Below are 25,417 nucleotides of genomic sequence, written 5' to 3'. Positions count from 1 at the left end.
AATGTAGGCTATGCAATGTATGAAAGGGTGATTTGTTAGAGGCCACACAGGTCCAATAGTAGGCCTATATCTCAAGTAGAATGAAGAGACTGAAGGGCTCTTATTGAGGTCGTTCAAAGTGATACAAGGTTATGTAAAGGTACCCAGATAGCAAACACCATCGGTCCACCGATGCATTTTGGTTCGCTCTCCGACCACCATCATCTTTAGTGTAACTGGGTGTGGATATTATGAAAACAACATAAAATGTTAGCAGTTCCTGGAATTTTTCAATCATATCCTTGGCATAGCCTATTTAAAATACCAGCCGCTAAACAGAAGCAGCCTAGTTGATGGTACTAGAAGGCTTTCAATGAGAAAAATGTCTTGGTCATTTAAAGACCTTGGTTAGGCGCTGGTTATATCAACGAAAATGATAAGTGTTTGTTAAAATGATTGAAGAAGTAAACATGAAGAACGGAAAAAATGTTTTGAAAGCTAGTGGCAAAATTGTGGGCTTTTTCTGTAACTCATTAGCGGACCATCCGAAAACCGATTAGCAAAAGTTGTCCAATGGCCTGGGGAATGTAGCCACTAGGGGGTGCCTGGAATCTCCTTGACTTCCTAACCATAAACAACCTGCAGGATGCAATACGTTGCAAGTTTCATGTCAGAAGTTTGCAACAGTGCGTGATATTCATTGACCTACATTCATATAACAACTTGGGGGCCAAGTGATTGACATGGGTTGGAACATAATATTCTCCATATAAACTTATAATTTCACAAATAAAAGTGGCTAAACACCTTCTTTACCTGACCACAAAGTCTTTATCTAATTGGCAACAAAATAGCCCTATAGGAGTCTCTAGGAGGTGATTTTGACCAACATCAGGTAGGATATCGAACTTAGAGGAGGATATTGGGAAGACATTCCGGATCATCTCCCTGGTTTGGGAAAAGCAGTGGAAATTATGTTATTCCAGTTTATTGCAGTTTCAGGCCTATTGGTTTTGAAATAAACCTGCGCAACAAATAATTACTTCTTACTTTTTAAATATAGTTTACTGTTTATAGTCTATAGTTTACTGTTTAGTTCTACTTAAATAATTTGAGTTGAGTTAGCGTCTAAAATAAATTGAAGTAAGAGCGTCTGCTTCGTAGGCAGTTCTTTTATGGATGTCTTCATATTGGAATGAAAATTTAGGCGACTTTGGATGAAATAGTCTAATAATTAATATTCTACACAATCAGTCAATAAAATGCATGTTGTTGCAGCCCGTAAACAAGAAGAACTAGACTGTAGCCTACTAACTTTGGAGTTAGTAGCCTAATCCTCGCATTCACCAGAGAGGGGAGTCCCAAGCCCAGCCCCACGCGTTAGTGGCAGGAACAGAACCGACGAGTCATCCATACTCCCACAGAAAAACTGAACAGGTGGTCAGAAATGCGTACGTGAGTACCTTTGCCATGGATCAAAGATGATTTTCCTACACCTCGTGTATCTTGGGTACAATTTCTATATCGCCAAAGAGAACTGATGACAAACATCTCTTCACAAAGTAGCAGTGCTCGGCAGACCTAGCGCTTTCACTGGAATCAGAGGGAATATCAGGAACTATGAAAGTCACCGTGTGTTTTGGAAGGACCAGGGTGGTCGTTCCTTGCGGCGATGGGAATATCAAAGTGCACAGTCTGATCGAACAAGCAGTAATGCGATATAAGAAAGCCATTGCCAAGGTAAGTTGTATCTATATGGGTTACTCGATGTTGTGTTGAATCTGTGGATACAGTACGAAACTGCGTCTCGGTTTGCTCAACATGGCGCTTTCTGGGAGAAGAAAAAGGAAGGGAACGGGAATTCTTACTAACCTTATCAAGTATATCCATAAATCGGGCATTGGAATACTGTTCAAAGTGACTGACGATGAGACGCTCAATGTATCTGTTTTCATGTGGTTCCGATTATTTGGATTACCTTGGCAGCTAAAGTTCATCGTGACTGAACTGCTCTCAACAGTTGAAGTAGTAGCCTAGTAGTTTATCAAGAATAGCTGCAGCCTAATAAAAATTCTTGCTTTCTAGGCCCTGTACGGTATGTTGTAACTGCTTTAATATTGCGGCAGTTTCTGAGTTTTGCAGGGCCATTAACACGGTAGGCTAAACTTCAGGATTTATAATTCAGATGGTTTTAAGGTCAGCGCTTTGCCGCGCTGTTTTGTAGATGACAACCAGCAATCCTTTTCTGCGGAAGGAAAAGGGCCTATACATCAGATGTCAGTATGCTTTGCTAGTTATGTGGCTCACCTTTATTGCCTTTTGATGAAAAGGATCTGCAAAGTAGACTAACCTCTCTTCTAAGTAATGCAGTTATTTGCATGAATCTGACTTTTTTTTTAAGGAAAATTGTTACAGTTAGAAACATTAGTCTAAGTCTCTAAGAGATATCTTTTCTCAACGAACCAATACTTGGTAAGAGACGGGGCTATCCGAAGTATAAACCTTTTGGGTAAACATATGGAGTACGCTTAGTTAGTAGAGTAATTTTACTGAATTGAATCATTTTCATTGGGGTTTTATGTTAGAGCCTCAGTAACTTTTTGGTTGGGCGTAATCTTGGCCCCCCATATTCTGTATTCTCTCTCCAGCTATACAGTGATCACAGATGATTTCTGGTAAAAAATAAATAAATACAAGATTTACACATTAGGCCAAAAGTACTTTTAGGATAGCCTACCAGATGGGATTTAGAACTGACTTTGCTGCAGTGCTTTCCAGTCTTCTACAAAGAATTTCAGTGGACAGGACATTTATTTGTTTTGCACTGAATTTTCATCATTGCTGGGCAGTGTATGACCTTTGTGTGTTAGTCTGAATCCTTGTTGTCTTCACTCTATTGCTCATCTTTGAGGCTAATGCTAAGTTTGCTTCTGTTTCTGGAAAGGAAGGCCCTGAATGTATTTGGAAATGAGTATCGGTATCACGTCATATGGCCTCAAATTTTACAGTCTTGGAATAGTTTGGTGAACCAGAGCCACGGTTGCCAGGGTGTTTCTTTACACAAGGCAAAACACGTTTTAAGTTCTTCTTTAGAGTGAGAGTAAAAGAGAGATACATGAAATTTTGAGTTTTTACCCTTTGGTCACCTGCAATTGGGAAGTTACTGTCAGCTTGATTTAATCATGTCTGACAACTATTTGGCATTGTACTGTAAACCCACTTTACACCTGAATGTGGACACATATTTGTGTGGAATGTTTCGATGAATGCATATTTTTTTAGCCTTGAAATAAATAGAGTGGATTTGTGCTTTCGAAATGCCTTCATGGGAGTAGTTATGTGTTTAGTAAAAATGTGTTTTTTGGTCAAATGTTTTGTTTAGATTTTAAGATGGCTTTTGTCAAATGTGCAGACTTTAACAATCTCACTTTGTACTTAAAAAGCAAAGCTGAATAGGTCAGAACAGTCCCTACATGGACATGGGGCCTGATACTCGTTAATACTCCTGATACTCTACATGGGGCCTGATACTCGTTAATACTCCTGATACTCGTTAATACTCCTGATACTCTACATGGGGGCCTGATACTCGTTAATACTCCTGATACTCGTTAATACTCCTGATACTAGTTAATACTCCTGATACTCGTTAATACTCCTGATACTCGTTGATACTCCTGATACTCGTTAATACTCCTGATACTCGTTGATACTCCTGATACTCGTTAATACTCCTGATACTCGTTAATACTCCTGATACTCTACATGGGGCCTGATACTCTACATAGGGCCTGATACTCGTTAATACTCCTGATACTCGTTAATACTCCGGATAATCTACATGGGGCCTGATACTCTACATGAGGCCTGATACTCTGCATGGGGGCTTGATACTCTGTTAATACTCCCGATACTCTGTTAATACTCCTGATACTTTGTTAATGTTCGGACTAATAGGCCAGTCTGAATGAAATTACCCCTTGGATATAAAAATATTATGGTCTAATAGCTATCCAAACTCGCAGTACAAATAGTCATTTTGATTACTCAGCCAGTATGGTTTCTGAGCATGTTTAAAGACATCTACCTCGCCTGTCTTGTCAGGAACTTTTTAATTGACATTTTGATAGAACTAAAAATAGTTCAGTGTTTTGTCAGGAAGTCCAGAAATGTTTAATCACATGCTGTTGTTAAAATGCACGGTGTAAAACTGCACTTTGTGTGCATTACTTTGCTTAACACACAGTTTGAAAGCGTAGAACAACACCGTTTAGCTTCAGTTGACATCGAGACGGATATGCTTTTTTGCCTCCGTTCTTGAAGACTTTATTAGACTTCTGCTTTATTGATTTATGTATTGATTACTGCACTTTATTAGAATATGCTCTATAGAATTTGTAGCACTCTTAGCCCCCTAGACAATATTGTTATTTATTCTAATACATCCAGACACCTAGAGACACACACACAGTGGGTGTCTTGATGCATGCACTCTCTAGTGCGAACACATAAACACACAACCAAAGTCTCTTGTGGCCAAGCAGGCTCGTTTTCCATGCCTCAGCAGAATGTGGGCAGCTGCTCCATTGATTAGGGCTGAGTGTAGTTTGGAGTGTAGAGTTTGCCAAGCCTTCTCTCTTCCTCTACGCGTACGCACTCCACCAGCACTGGAGAGCCTAGGCTGACAACAAGTCCTGCTGAATCAGTGCTTTGTCTTGGGGAACATGGCAGTGAGGCTGATTTAGCCCCTGTGATCGATAGTGAACAGTGACATTGCAGTGAAGGAGAAAGCAAGCCCTTTATCAATAGCACCTCACAACACATCTATGCCCCAGCCTGCTCTCTCTGTGTCTTACCATCCCTCTCCCCCTTTTTCCATTGGCTCATTGAGGGTTCTATCTGCCTCTGTGTGGATGCCCTGTACATGCATGTTCTATCTGCCTCTGTGTTCTATCTGCCTCTATGTTCTATCTGCCTCTGTGTGGAACCCCTAACACATGCATGTTCTATCTGCTCTGTGTTCTATGTGCTCTGTGTTCTATCTGCTCTGTGTGGATGCCCTGACACATGCATGTTCTATCTGCCTCTGTGTTCTATCTGCTCTGTGTTCTATCTGCCTCTGTGTGGAAGCCCTGCACATGTTACTCTTACCATGCACAGCTCCACAGTCCACAGTAAACAGTTGACGGATTCTGATTGGAGGTTACTGTGTATTACCCTGAAAGTGTAATGCACGTGGGCTAAGGGATACAGTAGTGTTCTAGATAATGAGAAACACTGGGCACGGCAAAATAAACTCAAAATATGATGAAATAAGCGGAGAAAATGATCACTGATCTTTAGTCATCTCTAGAGTGGAATGACAGATGTTATGTGGGGTGACCAGGGAAGTCTCACTTTAAAGCTGTAGTGTTGTGCAAGATTAGATATATGTCCCCTATAGTTTGGATGAAAGAGTATATTAACACACTGCCTCTTGTCCTTAACTGGGTTGTCATTGTTCGATGAGGATAGTGTGTTCATCTTTTCTGGTTCTGTCTGTATTTCAGTGTAGACTGAATCCTAATAGATCTGTCATGCAGTGATCTACATAGAGAAACAACAAGGCTGGGCTCTCCAATCACTACAATTAGAAAAGAACTTGCATCTTAAGTTATAACATGGCGTAATACCATTGTGGTTTATATACCTATATGTGTGGTTTAGGAAGTTATATCTTTATCATTTTGATACTTTTTTCAGTCTTTCTGTGACATCCGTGTGTGGTCTTCTGGGCTTTCTCCACTTAAGGGGCATGGCATTCCCCTACCCTTCTTATTCTCTATGCCCATGTCTGTGTGCGCCTGGACAGCGTTGTGCTGTGTGCGCCCTGACCTAGTGTGACCTTTTGGGTCGTTCACATGATGCTTCTTCCCCTTGGCCCACTCTGATGGCTCCTGTGTGACTTCTTTTCTTTGAAATGGTTGTAAAGATGTTGGGGGTTCAAGGGTGATGATAGAAACGATGTCTCTAGTCTCCAGTGCACAGTGACATGCAGTGATTTAAATCTTGTTAATGGTGAAGTTGATAAAAGACCGTCATGCCCTTTGCAGACATAGGTGGAAAGGGCATTCTCAGGAATGCCAGCAAAATTGAACCGTTTCCCTTGATAATGTTATGCTTGCCACAGATATGGCTGTATACCATAAGACCTTTAAATAATGTGTGTAACAAATGTGTTTACATTTTATGAATGAGTTTTTGCGAATAGATTGCACAGTTTGTCCAATCCACTTATCCTCCCTCATGGTGTCTCAAGGGTAAACTAGCCGCATTTATGTTCTTTACTTTACTTTGCTTAAGCCAGTTACACTGGAGTCCAAATCTTTGTTTTAGTGTGTGCAATAACAAGAGGGAGAGGTTGTGGGGAGTGAGGTCATATCAGAGCATGTTGTCTCCCACATCAGTGTCTGTGTTGGCTAACATGGGTCCATGTGGAGGGGTGTGAGTGATTCTTCATCAGTGTCTGTGTTGGCTACCATGGGTCCATATGGATGAGATGTGAGAGGGGTGTGAGTGATTCTTCATCAGTGTCTGTGTTGGGTCACATGGGTCCATGTGGATGAGAGGCGTGTGAGTGATTCTTCATCAGTGTCTGTGTTGGCTAACATGGGTCCATGTGGATGAGAGGCGTGTGAGTGATTCTTCTGCAGTGTCTGTGTTGGGTCACATGGGTCCATGTGGATGAGAGGCGTGTGAGTGATTCTTCATCAGTGTCTGTGTTGTCTAACATGGGTCCATGTGGAGGGGTGTGAGTGATTCTTCATCAGTGTCTGTGTTGGGTCCATGTGGATGAGAGGCGTGTGAGTGATTCTTCATCAGTGTCTGTGTTGTCTAACATGGGTCCATGTGGATGAGAGGCGTGTGAGTGATTCTTCATCAGTGTCTGTGTTGTCTAACATGGGTCCATGTGGATGAGAGGCGTGAGGCGTGTGAGTGATTCTTCATCAGTGTCTGTGTTGGCTAACATGGGTCCATGTGGAGGGGTGTGAGTGATTCTTCTGCAGGCACTGGTGCAGCTCTTCTTAACCTACCAATCAGAAGCCGGGAATGAAGACACTGGCAGTAGCCACGGTCTATATGTCCTTATCCACCCCATGACCTCAGAGTCGACCACAGGTCATGCTCACGAGCTGGCCTTGCTCTCTTGAGTGCAGTCTGTGTGTGCTGTGGATCTGTGTGTGTGTGTGTGTGTGTGTGTGTGTGTGTGTGTGTGTGTGTGTGTGTGTGTGTGTGTGTGTAATCAAACAGCTTTTGTGTGTTTTACATGCTACTCAATCCCTCAGTCTCCGGATTGGATCCCCATTTACCACGTGGCCTATTATAGGTTCAGGGTATGAATTCCAAAGCCCAGGTTTATTTATTTTATGTTTATTGTCCAGTGATATCACATGGTATAATCAGGTGAAATTGAATGGTTGTGTGTGACTGTGTTGATCAGGTTAGTGGTAGTGGATTGAATGGTTGTGTGTGACTGTGTTGATCAGGTTAGTGGGAGTGGAGGGCTGTGTGTGACTGTGTTGATCAGGTTAGTGGTAGTGGAGTGGAGGGCTGTGTGTGACTGTGTTGATCAGGTTAATGGTAGTGGAGTGGAGGGCTGTGTGTGACTGTGTTGATCAGGTTAGTGGTAGTGGAGTGGATGGTTGTGTGTGACTGTGTTGATCAGGTTAGTGGTAGTGGATTGAATGGTTGTGTGTGACTGTGTTGATCAGGTCACATTCTGAGGTGGTTTGGGACGCATATGGCCACATTCTTTTAGCAGTGTGAACGCGAATGTGGCCAACACATTGTTATTATGTAGTAATAGTAAAAGTATCAGTAGCGCAAACTCATAGCCTAGGCAACAGCAGCATGGGCTCGTGGTGTTGCAGGCAACAATATTTCAATGCTTCAGAAAAGCGGAATCCTTGTCAGGTCAGCAAAGATTTGTGTATGTAGATAAAGCTGAAGTTACACCTTGGATTTACAGTGAAATGATCTTTTCTGAAGCAATGCTGTATTTGTGGCACTGTCATGCAAAAATAATCTGACCGCGCACTGAAAACAGAAAGTTGAAGCGCATGTTCATGCACAGGCTGGATGGAACCGTGAGATGTAGAATGGAGGCTATTTGAAAGGTACAGAAAAGAGTTCATGACTCAAATGCACATAGTCATGTAGGCTAATGGCATGAAGGCTTTTGAGACGAGGAATAGGGCTTGGCATGAAAAAAAAAAAGTCAGAAGGTTTCTTTTTATTTTTTTTAATCCCTGATTTATGCCTTCCACCAGTTAAAAACAACAATGCATTTGGCCCTTGCAAGCGGAAATAATATATGTGTTTCTTTGCATGTAGAGTGGGGAAGAGAGATGCGAACACAAGTGGTCACTCAAGACGCATGTGGACACGCATTTTAATGGCAAAAAAGGGATGTGAAGTGACTGCTTAGAGCTGTTCTCTTGTGATCGAACCTCACAGGATGCATGTCAATACCACCCAGGGTGCATGTTAATACCAGGAGTGAACTGACCTAATGTCACATGTTAATATCAGGAATGAACTGGCCTAATGTCACATGTTAATATCAGGAGTGAACTGACCTAATGTCACATGTTAATATCAGGAATGAACTGACCTAATGTCACATCATCTCACATCTTAATACCAGGAGTGAACTGACCTAATGTCACATGTTAATATCAGGAGTGAACTGGCCTAATGTCACATGTCAATACCAGGAGTGAACTGACCTAATGTCACATGTCAATACCAGGAGTGAACTGACCTAATGTCACATGCGAGTGATCATGCTAAAACAGCCTAAACAACCAGAGTGGATATTAACAGAGTGGATATTAACAGAACTGACTTACTGATACCTGTCTCTTGCTGAAGGCTATGCCGTTTACAGATGAAGGTAGATGTATTGCTTATTGATCAGTTTGTCCTAACTCCTAAATCACATATGCCAAAAATAAATGCCCTCAAATGAGACGTTTTTATTGTTTGTTCCCTTTTGGCGGCTTGTGTGTTCATTCACCCTCCCTGGGTTTTCTTCCACCTACTGAAGTAAAACGAGGTGACCTTGGGGCTGAGTGATGCCTGATCGATCAATCTATGGTGTTTATGTGTCTGTGTTTAATCAGGCTTGTCGGGTCATTTGCCATCTGACAGACCTCTCAATTGCAAACAAGACTTACTTTTGGAGTTATGCACATACATTAGGCTTATTTACTTATGATAGAAAATGCCCAAATGCTTATGGAGAGATCTCAGCGCCATATTGATTATCTCATCTACCTTCATGAAACCGTTATCTAGATCCAGACTGAATATGCCCAAGCTGGACAAAGGGAGATGGTATTTGTTTGTCCATAGCGATAATTGCTGTCATTCTCTGTGGTCTCCTCTCAATGGTATTTTCGGCAGACAGGCAATGAGTATTAATTTAGTGAGAACTCAAGATAGAAATAGGAGCGGGCATGCCTGATCAATGAGTATTAATTTAGTGAGAACTCAAGATAGAAATAGGAGCGGGCATGCCTGATCATGCATATGCATACATTAGCACCTGAACAGAGAACTGAAGCACTCGTGAGTGGTTAAGATGGAGAGCTATTGAGACTGAGAGACATTGTACAATTCCTACGCAAACTCTGTATGATTCAGTTCTCTGTTCAGGTGCTAATGTATGCATATGCATGATCAGGCATGCCCGCTCCTATTTCTATCTTGAGTTCTCACTAAATTAATACTCATTGATCAGGCATGCCCGCTCCTATTTCTATCTTGAGTTCTCACTAAATTAATACTCATTGATCAGGCATGCCCGCTCCTATTTCTATCTTGAGTTCTCACTAAATTAATACTCATTGATCAGGCATGCCCGCTCCTATTTCTATCTTGAGTTCTCACTAAATTAATACTCATTGATCAGGCATGCCCGCTCCTATTTCTTTCTTGAGTTCTCACTAAATTAATACTCATTGATCAGGCATGCCCGCTCCTATTTCTATCTTGAGTTCTCACTAAATTAATACTCATTGATCAGGCATGCCCGCTCCTATTTCTTTCTTGAGTTCTCACTAAATTAATACTCATTGCCATCTCAACACACTGCAAGTGGAATTCTGGTGCTGTTTTTCTAGCATGCCGCTCTGTATAGTACCGCTTTCACATATGAATCCCATTAATGTATCAGGAAAAAAACCATCATGGGATAGATTTTCATTCACATTTAGTCTTCCAGAAGGGTAAAGTAATGGGTGTTGTGTTATTTCCACCCAACTATATTTAGCAGGATGCTACGAGCGTAAACCTCCACAAGACGGGAAAACAGGCAAGGTCTCATGGCGCTTATGAACTGCCCTCAGTGATAGTATGCTATCTCTAGCATAGGGAACCATGGGTTGCTAGGGTGTGTTAATGTTAATATGAGCTGTCTTAGCTATCTCTACCATAGGGAGCCATGCTAACAGTTAGCAGTTGCTAGGGTGTGTTAATGTTAATACGTATGAACTGTCCTAGCTATCTCTACCATAGGGAGCCATGCTAACAGTTAGCAGTTGCTAGAGTGTGTTAATGTTAATATGAACTGCTAAGTTAAGCTCATGTATTTGGAGGCCAAGCAAGAAAGCTGCACAGGTACTGTGAGGGTTTCTTCCTTTTCCTATTATAATGTTAATGTATAATGTTATGTTTGTATGTTTGTATGCTGTGTACATTTATGCTAGCATGCTCATCCTGATACGTGTATGATTTCATCTGCCATGTTCCTGATTGTCGTCAGTCCCCCCTCTCCCTTGTCCTTCTCAGACACCCCAGAGAGCAGAAGGCCAGTGGACCGCTGTCAGCTCCCTGGGGGGGCGGAGTGGGCGGCCTGCTGGCCTTTTGCTCATTGGTGTTCGGGGCGAACCACTGGTGAGATACAGACAAATGAGCCTCCATTTTGCCACTTGCCACTTTCACAAGCATTATGTAAAAAATGTTATTAATGTACGGCCGATTAGATCCTTCTCACAAACATTCATGAGCTTGTTTGGGTTATAGTGCAGGATCTTTCATTTCCTGTTACCACAGAGAGTCATTTTGACATTTTGAAGTGAAAACTAGTTGTGACAGGACAGATTTAGTAAATGAAATGTCAGCAAGCCTCTGCATGAACTCCTGACTAGTCTTCCGCTCTTTTTAAGTATATTCCTTTTCCACCGGCTAATGGCAAGTCTATGCCCAAGGAAAGATGCCGTCTCTCTGGGCAGAATCCCTCAGAATTTGGCCTCTTGTTTCTATCCAGGGAGACCATGCCAGACTAGGGAGCCAGAGGGTGAGAGGCCTAAGAGCCAAACTTAGATCACAGATGTTAGATTTTCATTTCAGCTTGCACCCCTCCAGAATTGAAATCACTGGGATTCCGTTGTTTGCCTCTATGCTTTACGGGACAAAGAGTAACAATTTTGCAGCTCACTTGCATGGACTCTTAACCAGTAATCTACAATGACAAGGGGGAATCGGTCTGAAATGAAATGGCCAAATATGGTATCTGAGGAACTGTAAATCAAATGGATGCATTGGGTCCTTGTTTTCTTAGGTTAGGCAGAGGGATTAAATGCAGTGTAGTCTGTGGTGTAGTGGCTGGGATTTGAGAATTCTCCTCACCTGGAGCTAAGAGGTGTGCTATAAAGTGGACATACTGTGTTGAAACATTACTGCGTTGAGTGGTGTCTCAACACGTTGGGCCAACCCTAATGGGTGGGGTTTCTCAGTGCAATGTCAACTGCAGTGTTGTGGTTGAGAAGGCAGTCCAGCATACTGAAAACAGAATATATATTGAACACTTTGTGACTGAAGTTTGGTCTCGAGTATGCTATCTGCTGTAGCAGTGGCATCTTCCCTGATATCACTCAATCGGACTGTGTTCTGGTTCAATCTGCAACTTTGAACTCCACTCTTGTGAGGCGCGTGATTGTTTTAGAATGGGTCATACACCAGCCACATTAAAGTTGGACTTTTGGAATGCCCTAAAATGGCAGCGACTGTTTAAAAACGCTCTGGACTTTCTTGAAAACACGGTCTACTCCATAGGACTGTTGTAAAACAGACGCTGACAGCTTTAAAAAAAATACGTTATGTGTCAACACAACTTGATAGTTCCCACCTACATAGATTCGAATAGGAAAGAAATGTTACAAAGCTATAGGAAGGTCAAGTGGTGTTTGAAGTCCAGAGAACAAATGAGAATAATAATATATTTAGTTTGTTACCCTCTCTCACAGCACGTGAAACTTTATGTCAGTCTCCAACACTTATCTGTGATGTTCCACTGTTTAGTTTTGTTGATTCTCCTTCAGTTGTTTGGTTTGCTGTAGAACATATTAATATTAGACCTGTCCAAAATGAGTGAGATGATTCCTGATGATACCACATGGCATTGAATATATAATATATGAATATGTTGTGTTGATATATTGCATGAATTACACTGTATTATGCATTAAGGATTACAAATTGATACAGTTACAAGTTGGAATACTTGTTGCAAGAAATTCTTCAGAAAATCGATTGACTAAAAGCTTACTGAAGCTCAATCTAGGTATGTGCAGATGGTTTTTAGACCCTTGCTGTATGTACACCCACCTTATACAAACTAACCTCTGGTCACTAGACGGGTTCTGGAAGAAGTAAGTAATAAGACAACTTTTCTTTAGTTTAGGAAGCTGACCACAAGTCCACAGAAGCTCCATCTATGGCTTACATGGGTGCAGTTAATACACAAGTTTACACTCCGAGATAAGCGTAGATAACCTGTAGGCTATTATGTCAAGGAACTGTGATCAATCATTAAGAATAACACTCCCATATGTAAGCTCGCAAAACTTATGCCTATATTTCAAATAAGTTATCATGCGTTGGATATGCAACACTACACTGCTTGCTAAACAATCGAGACTCATCAACGCCAGTGCTTGTCAGTAGCTGCATTGTAGTGTACATGCTTCAGCTTGACTTGACTATTGGCCTATGGCTACAACCTATCGGCAATAACGCTTTTTCAGTTGTTGAACTATACCAACTGATAGGTGTGACATTGTGTGTGTTATACTGACAAACATGTGTCTGCTAACACTTATTGCTTTATATTTTATGTCTGTAATAATTGAGTCAAATCAGTGTGATTACACACAGTTGGTGGTGTTTTGATGGTGCTTGACTGTGGCCATTTGTGTTAAAAAAAAAAAAAGTTCCGTACTTCTGTCAATCTCAATGTTGGGACAGCTAATGCAGTGTTCTGGGACAGTTTGAGACCATTCTCAGACCCTTCTGGGTGTTTAGTTGAATGAAAAGAGCACATATTTCACACCAGAAGCATCGTAGAGGTGGAAACAGCACTGCTGTGGCACCAGATGCGATGCAGTCCAATGGACCTCAGTCGAGCCTTTTAAACACGTGTTCACACCTGGCAAGTGTGCTTTTCTACCTCCAGTCTAACTTTGCCCCCTGCTGTGCACGTGGAAGGCCTTTAGCTCTGTGCAGTTACTTTCTCTATTGCTGATTTTTTTTTAACACTACTGTGAATTTCAAAGCAAAGTGGTCTGGTCACTGTTAGCTCTCAATGCTGTGATCCTCTCAGCTATACTAATCTCACCCTTCAGCCTCCGCATCGCCTGTCATGGTTATTAGGAGAACTGTGGTGTTGTTCCAATGGCATTCTGCTCACTTAATGTAATGCAGTGACCGAGTTAAGTATTCCAGTCACCATGTTCAACCTAAAGATACCCAGGCAGTCACAAGAGGATGGGGGTGGAAGGCTGTGTTGTGTGGTCTCTACTAGCTGTCCTCCCCCTGTGGAACAATGTTTTCTAGATAGATGTTTTCTGGTCATGTGTGTTCAAGTGTGTGATCTCAATACTGTGAACAAAAACGTATTGTTAATTAAGCCTTCTTTGCCATCCTAAGTATGCATGGAATCTGTATTGGAATGGGTGCCCATAATGTGCTTTCTCAGTGAACTGGAGGACGGGTTGAATAGATGGGTGCCTCTCTTTGTTCTTCATTATTACATGATTGCATAATGATGAGAGACTTTTTAAAGATTTGCTTCTTGTTTCAAACTGTTTTGGGATGTGTCATTTTCAAACCAACTACAATGCTGTTTTGGTGGATACATTGCAGTGGTAGTGTGGGGTGATGGTCGTTGGCGGTGGCAATTGGTGGTTGGTGCTTTTGCCCTGTATTTAGAGGCTTTTGTGGGTCACTGTCTTTATCCAGTACAGAGGCAGAACCATTGTTATTAGCGTCCTAATTAAAGGTTGTACTCAAACTAAAAAGTCTCATGTACAGTTTAGATAATTTAACATGAATTGTTCTTGTCATCATGGTCTGTGTCAGTATCATGATTCTGTATCACTTCAGCAGCTTTTGCCTTGCGTGAATTAGCAGGTTTTGGATGTCAGTGTTGGACCGGGATTTGTGGTATTATTCTGAACACACACACACACACACACACACACTGCGATCTGTTTTTTATACCATCCTCCTAGTGTTTGACTCCAATCTCTTCGTAGAATAGGCACCATTTGCATCAGTTTTATGACATTCAGATCAAATCAAGGTCTTCAAGTATCAGGTTCCCTCCAATCAGCCTTTATAAATTGAGAAGTCTTATAGGGCTTTTTGAGTCAAACATTCAGAAAGAAGGTAACTTGGTACCACGCACTGTCAGCCATTTTAGAAAGGACTTTACCGGTAATAACCTTCCACTGACCCCTTCACATGCAAATCTGTTTCCTCGGAGTAGAAACACTAGCTGGCCATTAACACACATATTTCATTGATCTGTTCCCTCTCAGCAGAATGCCCTGATCTGCCTCTTCTGGCTGTTCATCTGTGGGAAAGGCAGCGTCTGCTTCACTGGGTGGATATCAGTGAAACGTTTAAATGGACAGAGCAATTCAGTCTGATTTTTTTCAGAGCGCTCCACTGTTGAAATCAAAATGGCTAACACAAAGGACTTAATTGGCATTGCTGAACAGGCAGCCTTTTGGGTTTTAAAGTGATAATGCTCTGCAAGTGTGTTAGCATTGTGCTTCGCTTAAGCTCTGTTTTCATCGTCTTTTCTGGTAGATTAGCACCAGCTCAAACTCAGTTGTGACCCTTCTACGGAGGATAAAGAGAGAAGCCTTCATCACCTAACTTAGAGTGTGATTCCAAACTGTAATTATGATCTGCTGCAGCCCTATTGGTTTTGTTCTCATGTTTATTAGGGGGCCGTGTAGTGCAGCTGCTCATAATAATAACTTCCAGTTCCCTGGTTTCTAATCATTCCCTGGTTTCTAAAAGTTCCATGGTTCCTAACAGATAGATAGATAGATAGATAGATAGATAGATAAATACTTTATTAATCCTGTGGGGAAATTCTGGTGTCTTGCAGCTCTCTCATATTTACAATAATTACAAACCATATATACAGACAATACAATACAAACATACAATACAGTTATGTACAGTGTAGGATGTAGAATGTATAGTGCAAAACAGTGTAGTCATATAGTTATAGTTTTATGGCAGCTGGTACAAAGGACCTCCTATGTCGCTCAGTCCGTGAACGTAGTACACCAGTTCCATGATTCCTAATCGTTCCCTGGTTCCTAAGACTCGTATACTGCTTTGACCCAGTTATTGCCGCTTGCAGCTAGATTTTTAATAGTTTTTTACTCATCTGAAATCATCAACTTAAGGCTAGTGTTTTTTGGCAGCGTCATTTATTTGACTCTCTATTTTACAATTCTATTTTGTAAACGTGACTGCAGACAGGCGGTGGTGACTACATATAAATTATACAGACAAACTGTTTATCATCAGCACTCTTTCCCAGTTCAAAATCATGAACATAGTGATGTGCCACACCTGCAAAAGTGCCTCTTGTTTTTGCTGAAGTGATGTCAACTGTCCGTTATTATCACAAGCTTCTCCTCAGAGCTGGTGTGTTTGTGTTAATGAACTTTTAGACAGTAGTGAGGAATACTTCACATTCTGGGATGACATTTGTTTTGTGTGTGTGTGTCTGTGGCTGTCTCTGTGTGTGTGTCTGTGTGTCTGTGGCTGTCTGTGTGTGTGTGTGTCTATCTGTGTGTGTGTGTGTGTGTGTGTGTCTATCTGTGTGTGTGTGTGTGTGTGGCTGTCTGTGTGTGTCTATCTGTGTGTGTGTCTGTGGCTGTCTCTCTGTGTGTGTGTCTGTGTGTGTGTGTGTGTGTCTATCTGTGTGTGTGTCTGTGTGTGTGCCTGTCTGTGTGTGTGTGTGTGTGTCTATCTGTGTGTGTCTATCTCTGTGTGTGTGTGTGTCTATCTCTGTGTGTGTGTCTGTGGCTGTCTCTTAACCAGCTTTGGTGTCGGAGCAGTGTGTGTCTCTCTGTGGGCTTTAGGCTGGTATTGAAGCCCGCTCTGTGGAACATTTCTGATCTGTTCTTTTGGAACAGGAAGAAGGGGTTTTAAACTCTCAACATGTTAGAGGGATTTGTGCCGATGGATGAGTGTTGATACTCAACCTCTCTTGCTTGCTGTATCTCCGTGATATGAGAAAGTGGTTCCCTCTGTCATGGGTTTTCTCTCCCACTATGCAGTAATTAAAAAATAATAATAATAATAATAATAATTTGATGTTTTTGGTTTAGACCTGGGAAATGCTATTCTGTGTGAATGGTTTAGCCCATCGGCCCAATCAGCTCAGTCCTCATAGTGTGGATCAGAGACCCATGTAAAAGATCAGGCACACACACACTCTAACTGACAGTACAAGGTCCAGAGGCCTGTTGTTCTCTTCACGCTGTAGTATGGATATTGCTTTCAAGGCGCCTCCTAAGAGTGAAGTGGGTGACATTAACAGAGTTGAACATAAAGTCTGTTACAAATTGTGTTGCAAAATGTATTTTTTTTTGGTATTCATTTTTAAACCTGGTGTTACCACTTCCTTTAGCAAGCCTCTCGATTTGCATTTTCACTTGAAAGCCTGTTTTGGAACTGGGCTCAAAGGTGGTTATTACTGCCCTCAGAAGTCCCCACCAGAAGAAGATAATATACTGTCAATATCTTTATCATGGTTTTTTTTATTTTTACTCTGATCAGGTTTCTCAAGTGACAAGTAGTGACATTATGACAAGTCTGTGCAAATGTCTGTCTTTCTTCCTTCCCTACTGAATGGCGGAGCCTGAGGAGTTTCTTTAAATCTGCCGGTCTGGCTTGAGATTCCCCTTTGGTAAATAGGTGATGTAAGTATGCATCTCTAAATGTCATGTTCCACTCATCACTCATTGAGTTGTTGTCTGGTTTAAGAACAACATGTAAGCATGGGATTACTGCCCGGGTTCCTGAGCTGGGTCAGCTTGTACGGATCTAGCCTACCGAGATTACTTAGACAGTTATCCTTATAAAAGACGGAGTAAATCAATTGCTGGCTCAAGTTTTGATGTGGAATGGTGTTGTATGCTTGAGTGGAAAGGTGTTTAGCAGTAGCCACATTAACGGTGTGCTAAAACACTTAAGCTTGCCTCTTGGTGATCCCCAGGTTGTGGTTCCCGGCCGTGTCTTGACTGACGAGAAGGGTGTTGTTGTGTTGTGGCGATGATGTAAGAGTGAGTGAGGAGAGTGTCATGGCTGCCAAGTGTCCTCAGGAGCGAGCGAGCGCACGCATTGCTTTCCCAACATGAAAGGACTGTCAACTCCCTCATTTGTGTTAGAACTAGCCCAGACCTGCTAGCATGGGGAGCCTACATGAAAACACACCCTCTGTCTACACGTACACACACACACACACACACACACACGTACACACACACACACACACACGTACAAACACACGTACACACATACACACACACGTACAAACGTACACACACGCGCACGCATGTGCACACAGAGAGAGAGAGAGAGAGAGAGAGAGAGAGAGAGAGAGAGAGAGAGAGAGAGAGAGAGAGAGAGAGAGAGAGAGAGAGAGAGAGAGAGAGAGAGAGAGAGAGAGAGAGAGAGAGAGAGAGAGAGAGAGAGAGAGAGAGAGAGAGAGAGAGACTGAAAAACTGAACTTTCCAGTCTAGCTGTAAATCCATAACCGGTTTCTTCTTCTGCATTGGCTCCGTCTGCTAATGCAACAGAGGTCTGTGTTTTAGGCTGGAGTGTGTGTGTGTGTGTACTGTGTTTTAGGCTGGAGAACACATATCAGTTGTTTGACACCATGGCCAGTTAAATCATTTCCTTTGTCTGAAGATAAAATCTTAAATCTTACACAATCTTTTGTATTTTACAGATTTGATCAGGCGTTGTGATCAGGCGTGGTGCACACACACACACACACACACACACACACACACCAGGGCTGTTGCTGGCCATTTGGTGGCTCTAAGTCAAATTGCTTTGTGGTGCCCCTCACTCCAAAAACAAGACAAAACAAACAAAACATTATCATAGTTATAAATGTGAATCTCTTAGCATAATTAATTTAAACCAATAACACAAATGTTATCGCAAACACGCACGTAAAATGCCTATAACTACACCTTTTAAAAAGCCTATACAGATATTCTGTTCTTTAAGCAGTTGAAATTGCAAATTATATATTGTGTTCATCTTAGATTCTTTGCTTACTGTGTCTGTAAATATTCAGTTAAAAATAAATATTGCCAACTTTATGCTGTTTGATAATGTGTTGGTTAATGGTGTCATTAATTTAATATATTTGGTTGAGGCTACATTCTTATATTTTGACTTTTTACCTAGAGTTACCTACTGTTAGATGATACAGTTTTGCTGTGTATGGTTGGGACATCATTGAAGTGATGTGAACCTGATATACTACTTCAAAAGAATGTCCATTAAACATTGCACTAAATAAAATGGAGCTGTTATTGTTGAGTTTAGGAGTGCTACAAGTCATGCTATACTTGGAGGAATGACAGATCAGATGAGATGCTAAAGCTACATCTGGAGCAGGAGAGACTGATGTGTGTTAGTCAGTAATCAGTCTTAGAATGAATCACTCATAAACACTTACAAACTTAAATGTTGGCTAGCGTTAGCTTTTTCTCCCATAGACAAGGCTTATATTAACACATGACATAGAGCCTGTAAGATCTTTAGCTTCCTAACATTAGCTAGTTAAACTTGGACGTTTCTTACCTAACTTTATAGTTTTGAGATTTTCATTCGTTTTTATTTGTATTTATTAGTCTTATTTATTTATTCTTTCAGTTTGGTTTTTGTATTTCAGTTTAGTTTACGTTAGTTTTAGGAGTGCATAAGAAGTTTTTATTTTTATTTTCAGGAATTTACTAGTTTTAGTTTAGAATTGATTTGGGTTTTAGTGGTAGTTTTCGTTTTTCGGGTATTATGAAGAATTAAAGAAGCGGAACAGTGTAGGATGAAAGGATGTATGACCTCAAATATGATTGATTTTAATTCCTCCATGGTCCATTTTATAAGGCCAGTGTGTCTCTCAAGAGGACAAACAGAACAGGCCAGAGTGGTATAAACAAGCAGGTTATACCTGCAATTCAAGATGGAAGTGTGCCATTCTCAGGTTTTTTATTTTCTTCTCTTCTGTTCTTGACTCATGTTGTTTGTGTCCACCATGTGTTCTGTAAACTGTTGCCTATAGCCTTCATATCATGTTGTGGTTTAAATGCTATGTTATGAGGTATACACGTTTGTTCTTTATGTACACTAAACAGTATTCATCACGGCTTTTCTGGTACGCTATTTTTTGCGTGGAATCCTGGCGTGGCAGAGGACCTGTCTTATTGAGGTGTACACGAAAAACGCGAAAAACCATCATGATCAGCAACTCGTTCGTTTGGTGGTCAAAGTTTTCCCTCCAAATAGCAAGTCAAAAGAGCAGAAAATGGGAGCAGGTCATTTTATTTCACTTAGGGGGGTAATTTCTGATAGCCCCGTCGGAGAGGGGGGGGGTGTTACATTTCGGCATCAATCTAGTGATTTTTGAGAGTTTTTGAGTCAAGAGAGTGGGTTGTGTGCTGCAGCATGTCTTAGGGGTCACACAGAGTACTCGAGTAATTCAGCAGCTTCATCAGTTCTGGAGTTTTTCTACATTAACATCGAGTGCTCATTATTTACGTGAGGCTAGGGTAAGAACTGAAAATGATTGTGTTAAAAATAGATAGAAGTGGATATGACCAATTCAATAACTATTGATGGCCAGGTTTCACTGAATTAAAAAAATAAATAAAAATAGTCGCTATATATGAACACATTAAGAGTACTTATTGAACAAAAAATACATTTTGCTGTTGTGGAATGTTGGTAACTAACATTTAAAATATCCTCGGTATCATCCAACCATTGCGTAAAGGTATCATCCATACTTCACCATTGCGTAAGGTAAGACCAAGAGTTCATATTCATAAGGTATCATAAGTCTTATGCTGTGCTCGATGTGCTTACACCAGCCTCATCATAGTCTATTCATTGATAGGCCTCCCGCATGAACCCTCCGAGTACTCAAGTTCTCCATTTCTAAAATGATGTGCTCGTGCAACCCCTAGTATGCGTGTGTACTTGTACGTGTGTACTTGTACATGTGTACTTATGCAGACCTAGTAGGAGCAGACCCATATCAAGTGCCCTCTTCTGTGCTCAGATCAGATCTCAGCCAGAGATTGGGTTACAGCTCAAGTGTGGATGGAGATACAGTATGACCTGGAAGGAGTAACTCCCTCGCAAATTAACATTCTACAATATTGGGGGTCAGCCCGTATACAGCGTTATGAGGAAAAGGTCACAGGCAGAGAAAAGAAAGGAAAGGGCCACAATACAGTTCTGGTGCTGCTGAACATGCTCCATACCGTCCCAAGCGAGATGTTTGTTTACTGTACAGCTGAGTTACATAGAAAAGTATTTCATTGCAATATTTTACATATCAGTTTACCGTCGATAATTATTGTGATGAAATGAATACCTCTTTGCACCTAAACTCAAGCCAGAACATGTGTCTTTCACTGCCACATACAGTGCTGCTTAACTGGGTCTGGTTGTATTGGTTTAAAGCAAGAGTATGCAGGGTTTTATTTATTATTATTTGTTATTTATCACTTTTTGAGGTATGCTACTATAGGCAACTAGTTCCGGACAGGTCAACACAATTGTCATTCCACTAGCTGCCAGGGCTATGGACTATGTGGTTCTGTGGTCCAGCATGGACCACCCCGGGGAAATGTAAGAAAAGCGCTCACATCGCATCAATTATATCGCCAAAAGACACCAGTTAGCATGCTAGCAAGCTTTATCAGTGCTAACTATGCTGTTGTCAGTGGTTGCAAGGTTTTATGTCGTTTATATCTTTTATATGTCAGTTAGTTATGTTAGTTTGCTCATTTTAGACAAAAACTTTAGTGTAAACTGTAAATATAGGTTCAAAGTGTTCAAACCTGCATATATTTTCTCAACCCTTTACAGATTAGTCATGAACATAGGATATTCATCTCCAGGCTCAGCTCTGTGTGTCTGCATAGCAGTGACAATGGACACTGTAGATGAAATATTACTTAGCAGGTCTGAAGTGCTGTCCTCCTGGCCACTGCAGTGCTCTCTGCAGTCCTGCATCTCTCAGCAGTCCAACACACACACACACACACACACACACACACACACACACACACGACTCACCACTCTTAAGTGCCAGGCTGGATCAAAGCGTCCAGCAGGTCTGAAATGCCAGCCTCACTTAAGGCGGCACAGCATCGCCTGAAGTGGTGTGGAGGAGAAGCATAAGCGCTACTCCACTCTGGGGGCGGGCACCTATTCATCTGGCTGCATGGGCACACAGCCTGGCATGCTGGCACTGAGCCTGGCCTGGCCTGGCCTGGCCTGCACCCGCCGGGGGAGAAGAGAGGCCAGTGTGCTCAGGAGCTCGTCGCTGCTCGCTGCTGCTCCTGCTCCTGGCTGTGCATGGAATGTTCTTCAGCCTTTTTTCTCCATTCTATCGAATTCATCCTTTGTGTCTCTCTTGCTGGTTTCTCTTTTACTTTCTCTTTTTCTCAATCTCTGTCTTCCTCCGTTAGCGGTATACATACAGTACATACATATACACTCTTGACAAGTTTCTTGTCATACCTCATTGGATACTTGTGTGTTGGATACACGCCTTATTCGTACAAATGTTTTTGTGACATGAATGATTTACAGGGTGTCAAAATAGTTTTTTCTAAGCTGAAGTCAATAGATAAGCCAACAACAACATTATTATTATTATTATTATAATTTTAATTATTACCAATTGTATAGAAGCAATGTGTAATAAGTGCAGTTGTATTATTATTATTATTATTATTAGTGATAATATGCACAATAACAAAATCATATGCAATACTAATAATAAACAGAGACACTAATTTCATGATGTTAACCACATATCTATGAACCTAGCAATGAAATAACCCAACTAACTCTGATAATAAACCATATTACCTTTATATAGTCCACTGATAATAATGTATAATGTAGGCTATGCTATGAACTGGTAGATAGCTAGTTAGAGATTAGCTTGGCCAGAGTTGCTGTCATAAAAGGCGACATTTATTTTTTGACATTTTTAACAAGCGACACTTTCTTTTCATTGCACTTGGCAAACCGGACCAAAACTGTGATGGATGCTTAGAAACTCTATTTAAAACCACATAACGCCAGGAAGACAGAATATTTTATTTATGGATAAGCATCAATTTTAGATGTAGGCTAGCCTGCAAAAAAGTCATGTCATCAAAGGATAGGCTAGGATAGGATACACACTAAGACTAACGTTACAGACATCTTTCATTTTTGCATATCAATTCGATTTTCATCTATAAACTGGGGATTCAGCCCTTTGAGAAGCTATTCACTGTAGTGAGATTTTATTTTCAAAAGTGGTGGGGACGAAATAGGTGATCGCAACAATTGGTGGGGACATGTCCTCAGTGTGTAGTATATTTGGACAAGATAAGTAATTAGAGGGGTACTCACAGAGTGCAGACCTCCGCCAAGGCCAATATGCCCTATCTCTGTCCCTCGATACGGATCTTCTCCAATATTGAACTGGTTCTTCCTTGGCCCATGCTCCACCCTTTCATGACAATTGGCCTGTTGGTTTTTGCATAATCCTGCTGACGGGCAAACAAACAAACAAACATACAAACAAACTGAACCGAAAACACAACCCCCTTGGTGGAGCTAATAACTGGTCGTATATAAATGTGTATTGACAATGCTAGAGTGCAACTGCTTGATTTACAGTTGAATGTGTTCCATTAACACTCAAAGTTGGGCATCTCTACATTATCAATAGGCAAATTCGCCCACAGCGGCCATTGCCGTCAACACAACACCTGATTTAAAAGGAACAATGTTGAACCGGTAACTTCTCTACCCACTTAAGGAAAGTTGTTGGAGTGAGCCTTATGCCCTGCTGATTATCCTCACATTGGGTTTACCGTTACAATCAGTAGGCCATGGTTTTAGAACATATGGTGACTTGCTCTAAAGAAAGTTATTTGAATTCTATATGGAGACAATAACAACCTTCTCAAAATCTAATTATTTTGTTGATGTCCTTTTCTCTTCAACTTTACTGGTAATGGCCCCTGATATTATTAAGAGATGAATTGCCTTATTTTCCCGACTATTAACCGCACTGATTTTACCATTGTCATTTTATAAAACAAACCTGTGTAATGACCGCACCTGTGTATTAATCGTTTATTCAACGCTATGTCATGCCATGTAGTTGTGGTGTGAGCGCTACTAGCCATTTCAAAGTTGTATGAGGTAGGGATGGGCATTTTAAGCAAAAATACTACACCTACACCCCCTCCTCACACACACTCACACACACTCACACACTCACACTCACACTCACACACTCACACACTCACACACTCACTCACACACACTCACACACTCACACACACTCACACACACTCACACACACACTCACACACTCACTCACACACACTCACACACTCACACTCACTCACACTCACACTCACTCACACTCACACTCACACTCACACTCACACACACACACACACACTCACACTCACACTCACACTCACACTCACACTCACACACACACACTCTCACACACACACACTCACAAATAATTCATTCCCACTCACGGTGGGTGGTACCATGGCTCAGTTCAGCATTTTTTCAAGTCAAGTTGAGTGAATTGCTTGTCATGGTCTTGTAGTTGTCTGTTCCGTGGGCTCGTACACGGTCTTGGCTCTGCAAATGGAACATAAATAAATGGGCTTGGACTAAGCTATACACTATTCCAGTTATGGGGCAAAGGGAGAGTGTCTCTGAGGACCGTAATCCAGTGGCTTCTCAGCAGAGCTGTGGAGCTGCTTCTTCAGACACTAAAGAAATGGGCACAATTGGAAGAATACAAGGATGCACATTTTTTTGAAGGCTTGACAAAAAGGTCTCTGTTTGAAATGGCAAGGATGGTTGTTTTAGATCTTAAATCCTTTTTAGTTAACTTGCCCTTGTCCCCTGACTTTGTTAAGCTGCATGGTCAGCGCAGGGACATCCTAATCTGTTTATACATATACAAATATCTCTTAAGAACATCATGTTTTGAATTCAAACATTTAACTGATTTGTATCATACATTTATTATTTGCACCCTGAGAGGAAATGGGGGCTTTGAATATAGTGTTAATTATTTACAGTCTGGCCCTGAGTATGGAATGTGGAGAAATGTCCAGAGGTGGGTCTGCAGCTAATACTCTAAAACTGCCTGATCCAAATGCTCCTTCATCTGCAGCTAATACTCTGGAGCTGCCTGATCCACATGCTAATACTCTAGCACTGCCTGATCCACATGCTTCACATGCTAATACTCTAGTGCTTCAATGCCCTGCCTGATCCACATGCTAATACTCTAGCGCTACCTGATCCACATGCTAATACTATAGCGCTGCCTGATCCACATGCTAATACTATAGCGCTGCCTGATCCACATGCTAATACTCTAGCGCTGCCTGATCCACATGCTAATACTATAGCGCTACCTGATCCACATGCTAATACTCTAGCGCTGCCTGATCCACATGCTCCTTCATCTGCAGCGAGTCCTGTCTCCTGCCATGGAGGCTGTGCAGAGAATGGGCCTGCTTCTCCTGCCATGTTCTGATCTTTATGGTAGACTAGAGGCTCTCTCGACAATCTCAAAGCATTGTTTCCTGTGGAAAGAGCTGTAATATTGTTGAAAAGGAAAGACATTTACAGTACAGGGGGATTTGGGGTAAAGGGGGTGGTGGTTGGGTGGTAAGGTCTGAAGTGACGTGAGGTAAACAGATTTGTCTTCATATCACGGCCAGTCTTTGAAGTTATGTCTTGGTGCAGGACATTTTTTCAGTGGTTTCGAAGCCTTCAGTAATTA

General features: G+C 41.5%; 1 protein-coding gene across 1 annotated transcript in view; it reads left to right on the top strand.

The window, feature by feature from the left end:
* The first annotated feature begins 1,301 nt into the window (after nt 1–1,301).
* Nucleotides 1,302–25,417, top strand: part of pard3aa (par-3 family cell polarity regulator alpha, a) — a 344,419-nt gene continuing 320,303 nt past the window's right edge. The window contains 1 exon segment of the mRNA XM_031583717.2: nt 1,302–1,719. Within this exon segment, the coding sequence (XP_031439577.1) occupies nt 1,600–1,719 (120 nt within the window). The 5' untranslated portion in view covers nt 1,302–1,599.

Source organism: Clupea harengus, chromosome 17 (assembly GCF_900700415.2).
Source record: "Clupea harengus chromosome 17, Ch_v2.0.2, whole genome shotgun sequence".
NCBI lineage: Eukaryota > Metazoa > Chordata > Actinopteri > Clupeiformes > Clupeidae > Clupea > Clupea harengus.
The sequence above is the reverse complement of the archived record's forward strand: the minus strand, read 5'-3'. Positions and strand labels throughout refer to the sequence as shown.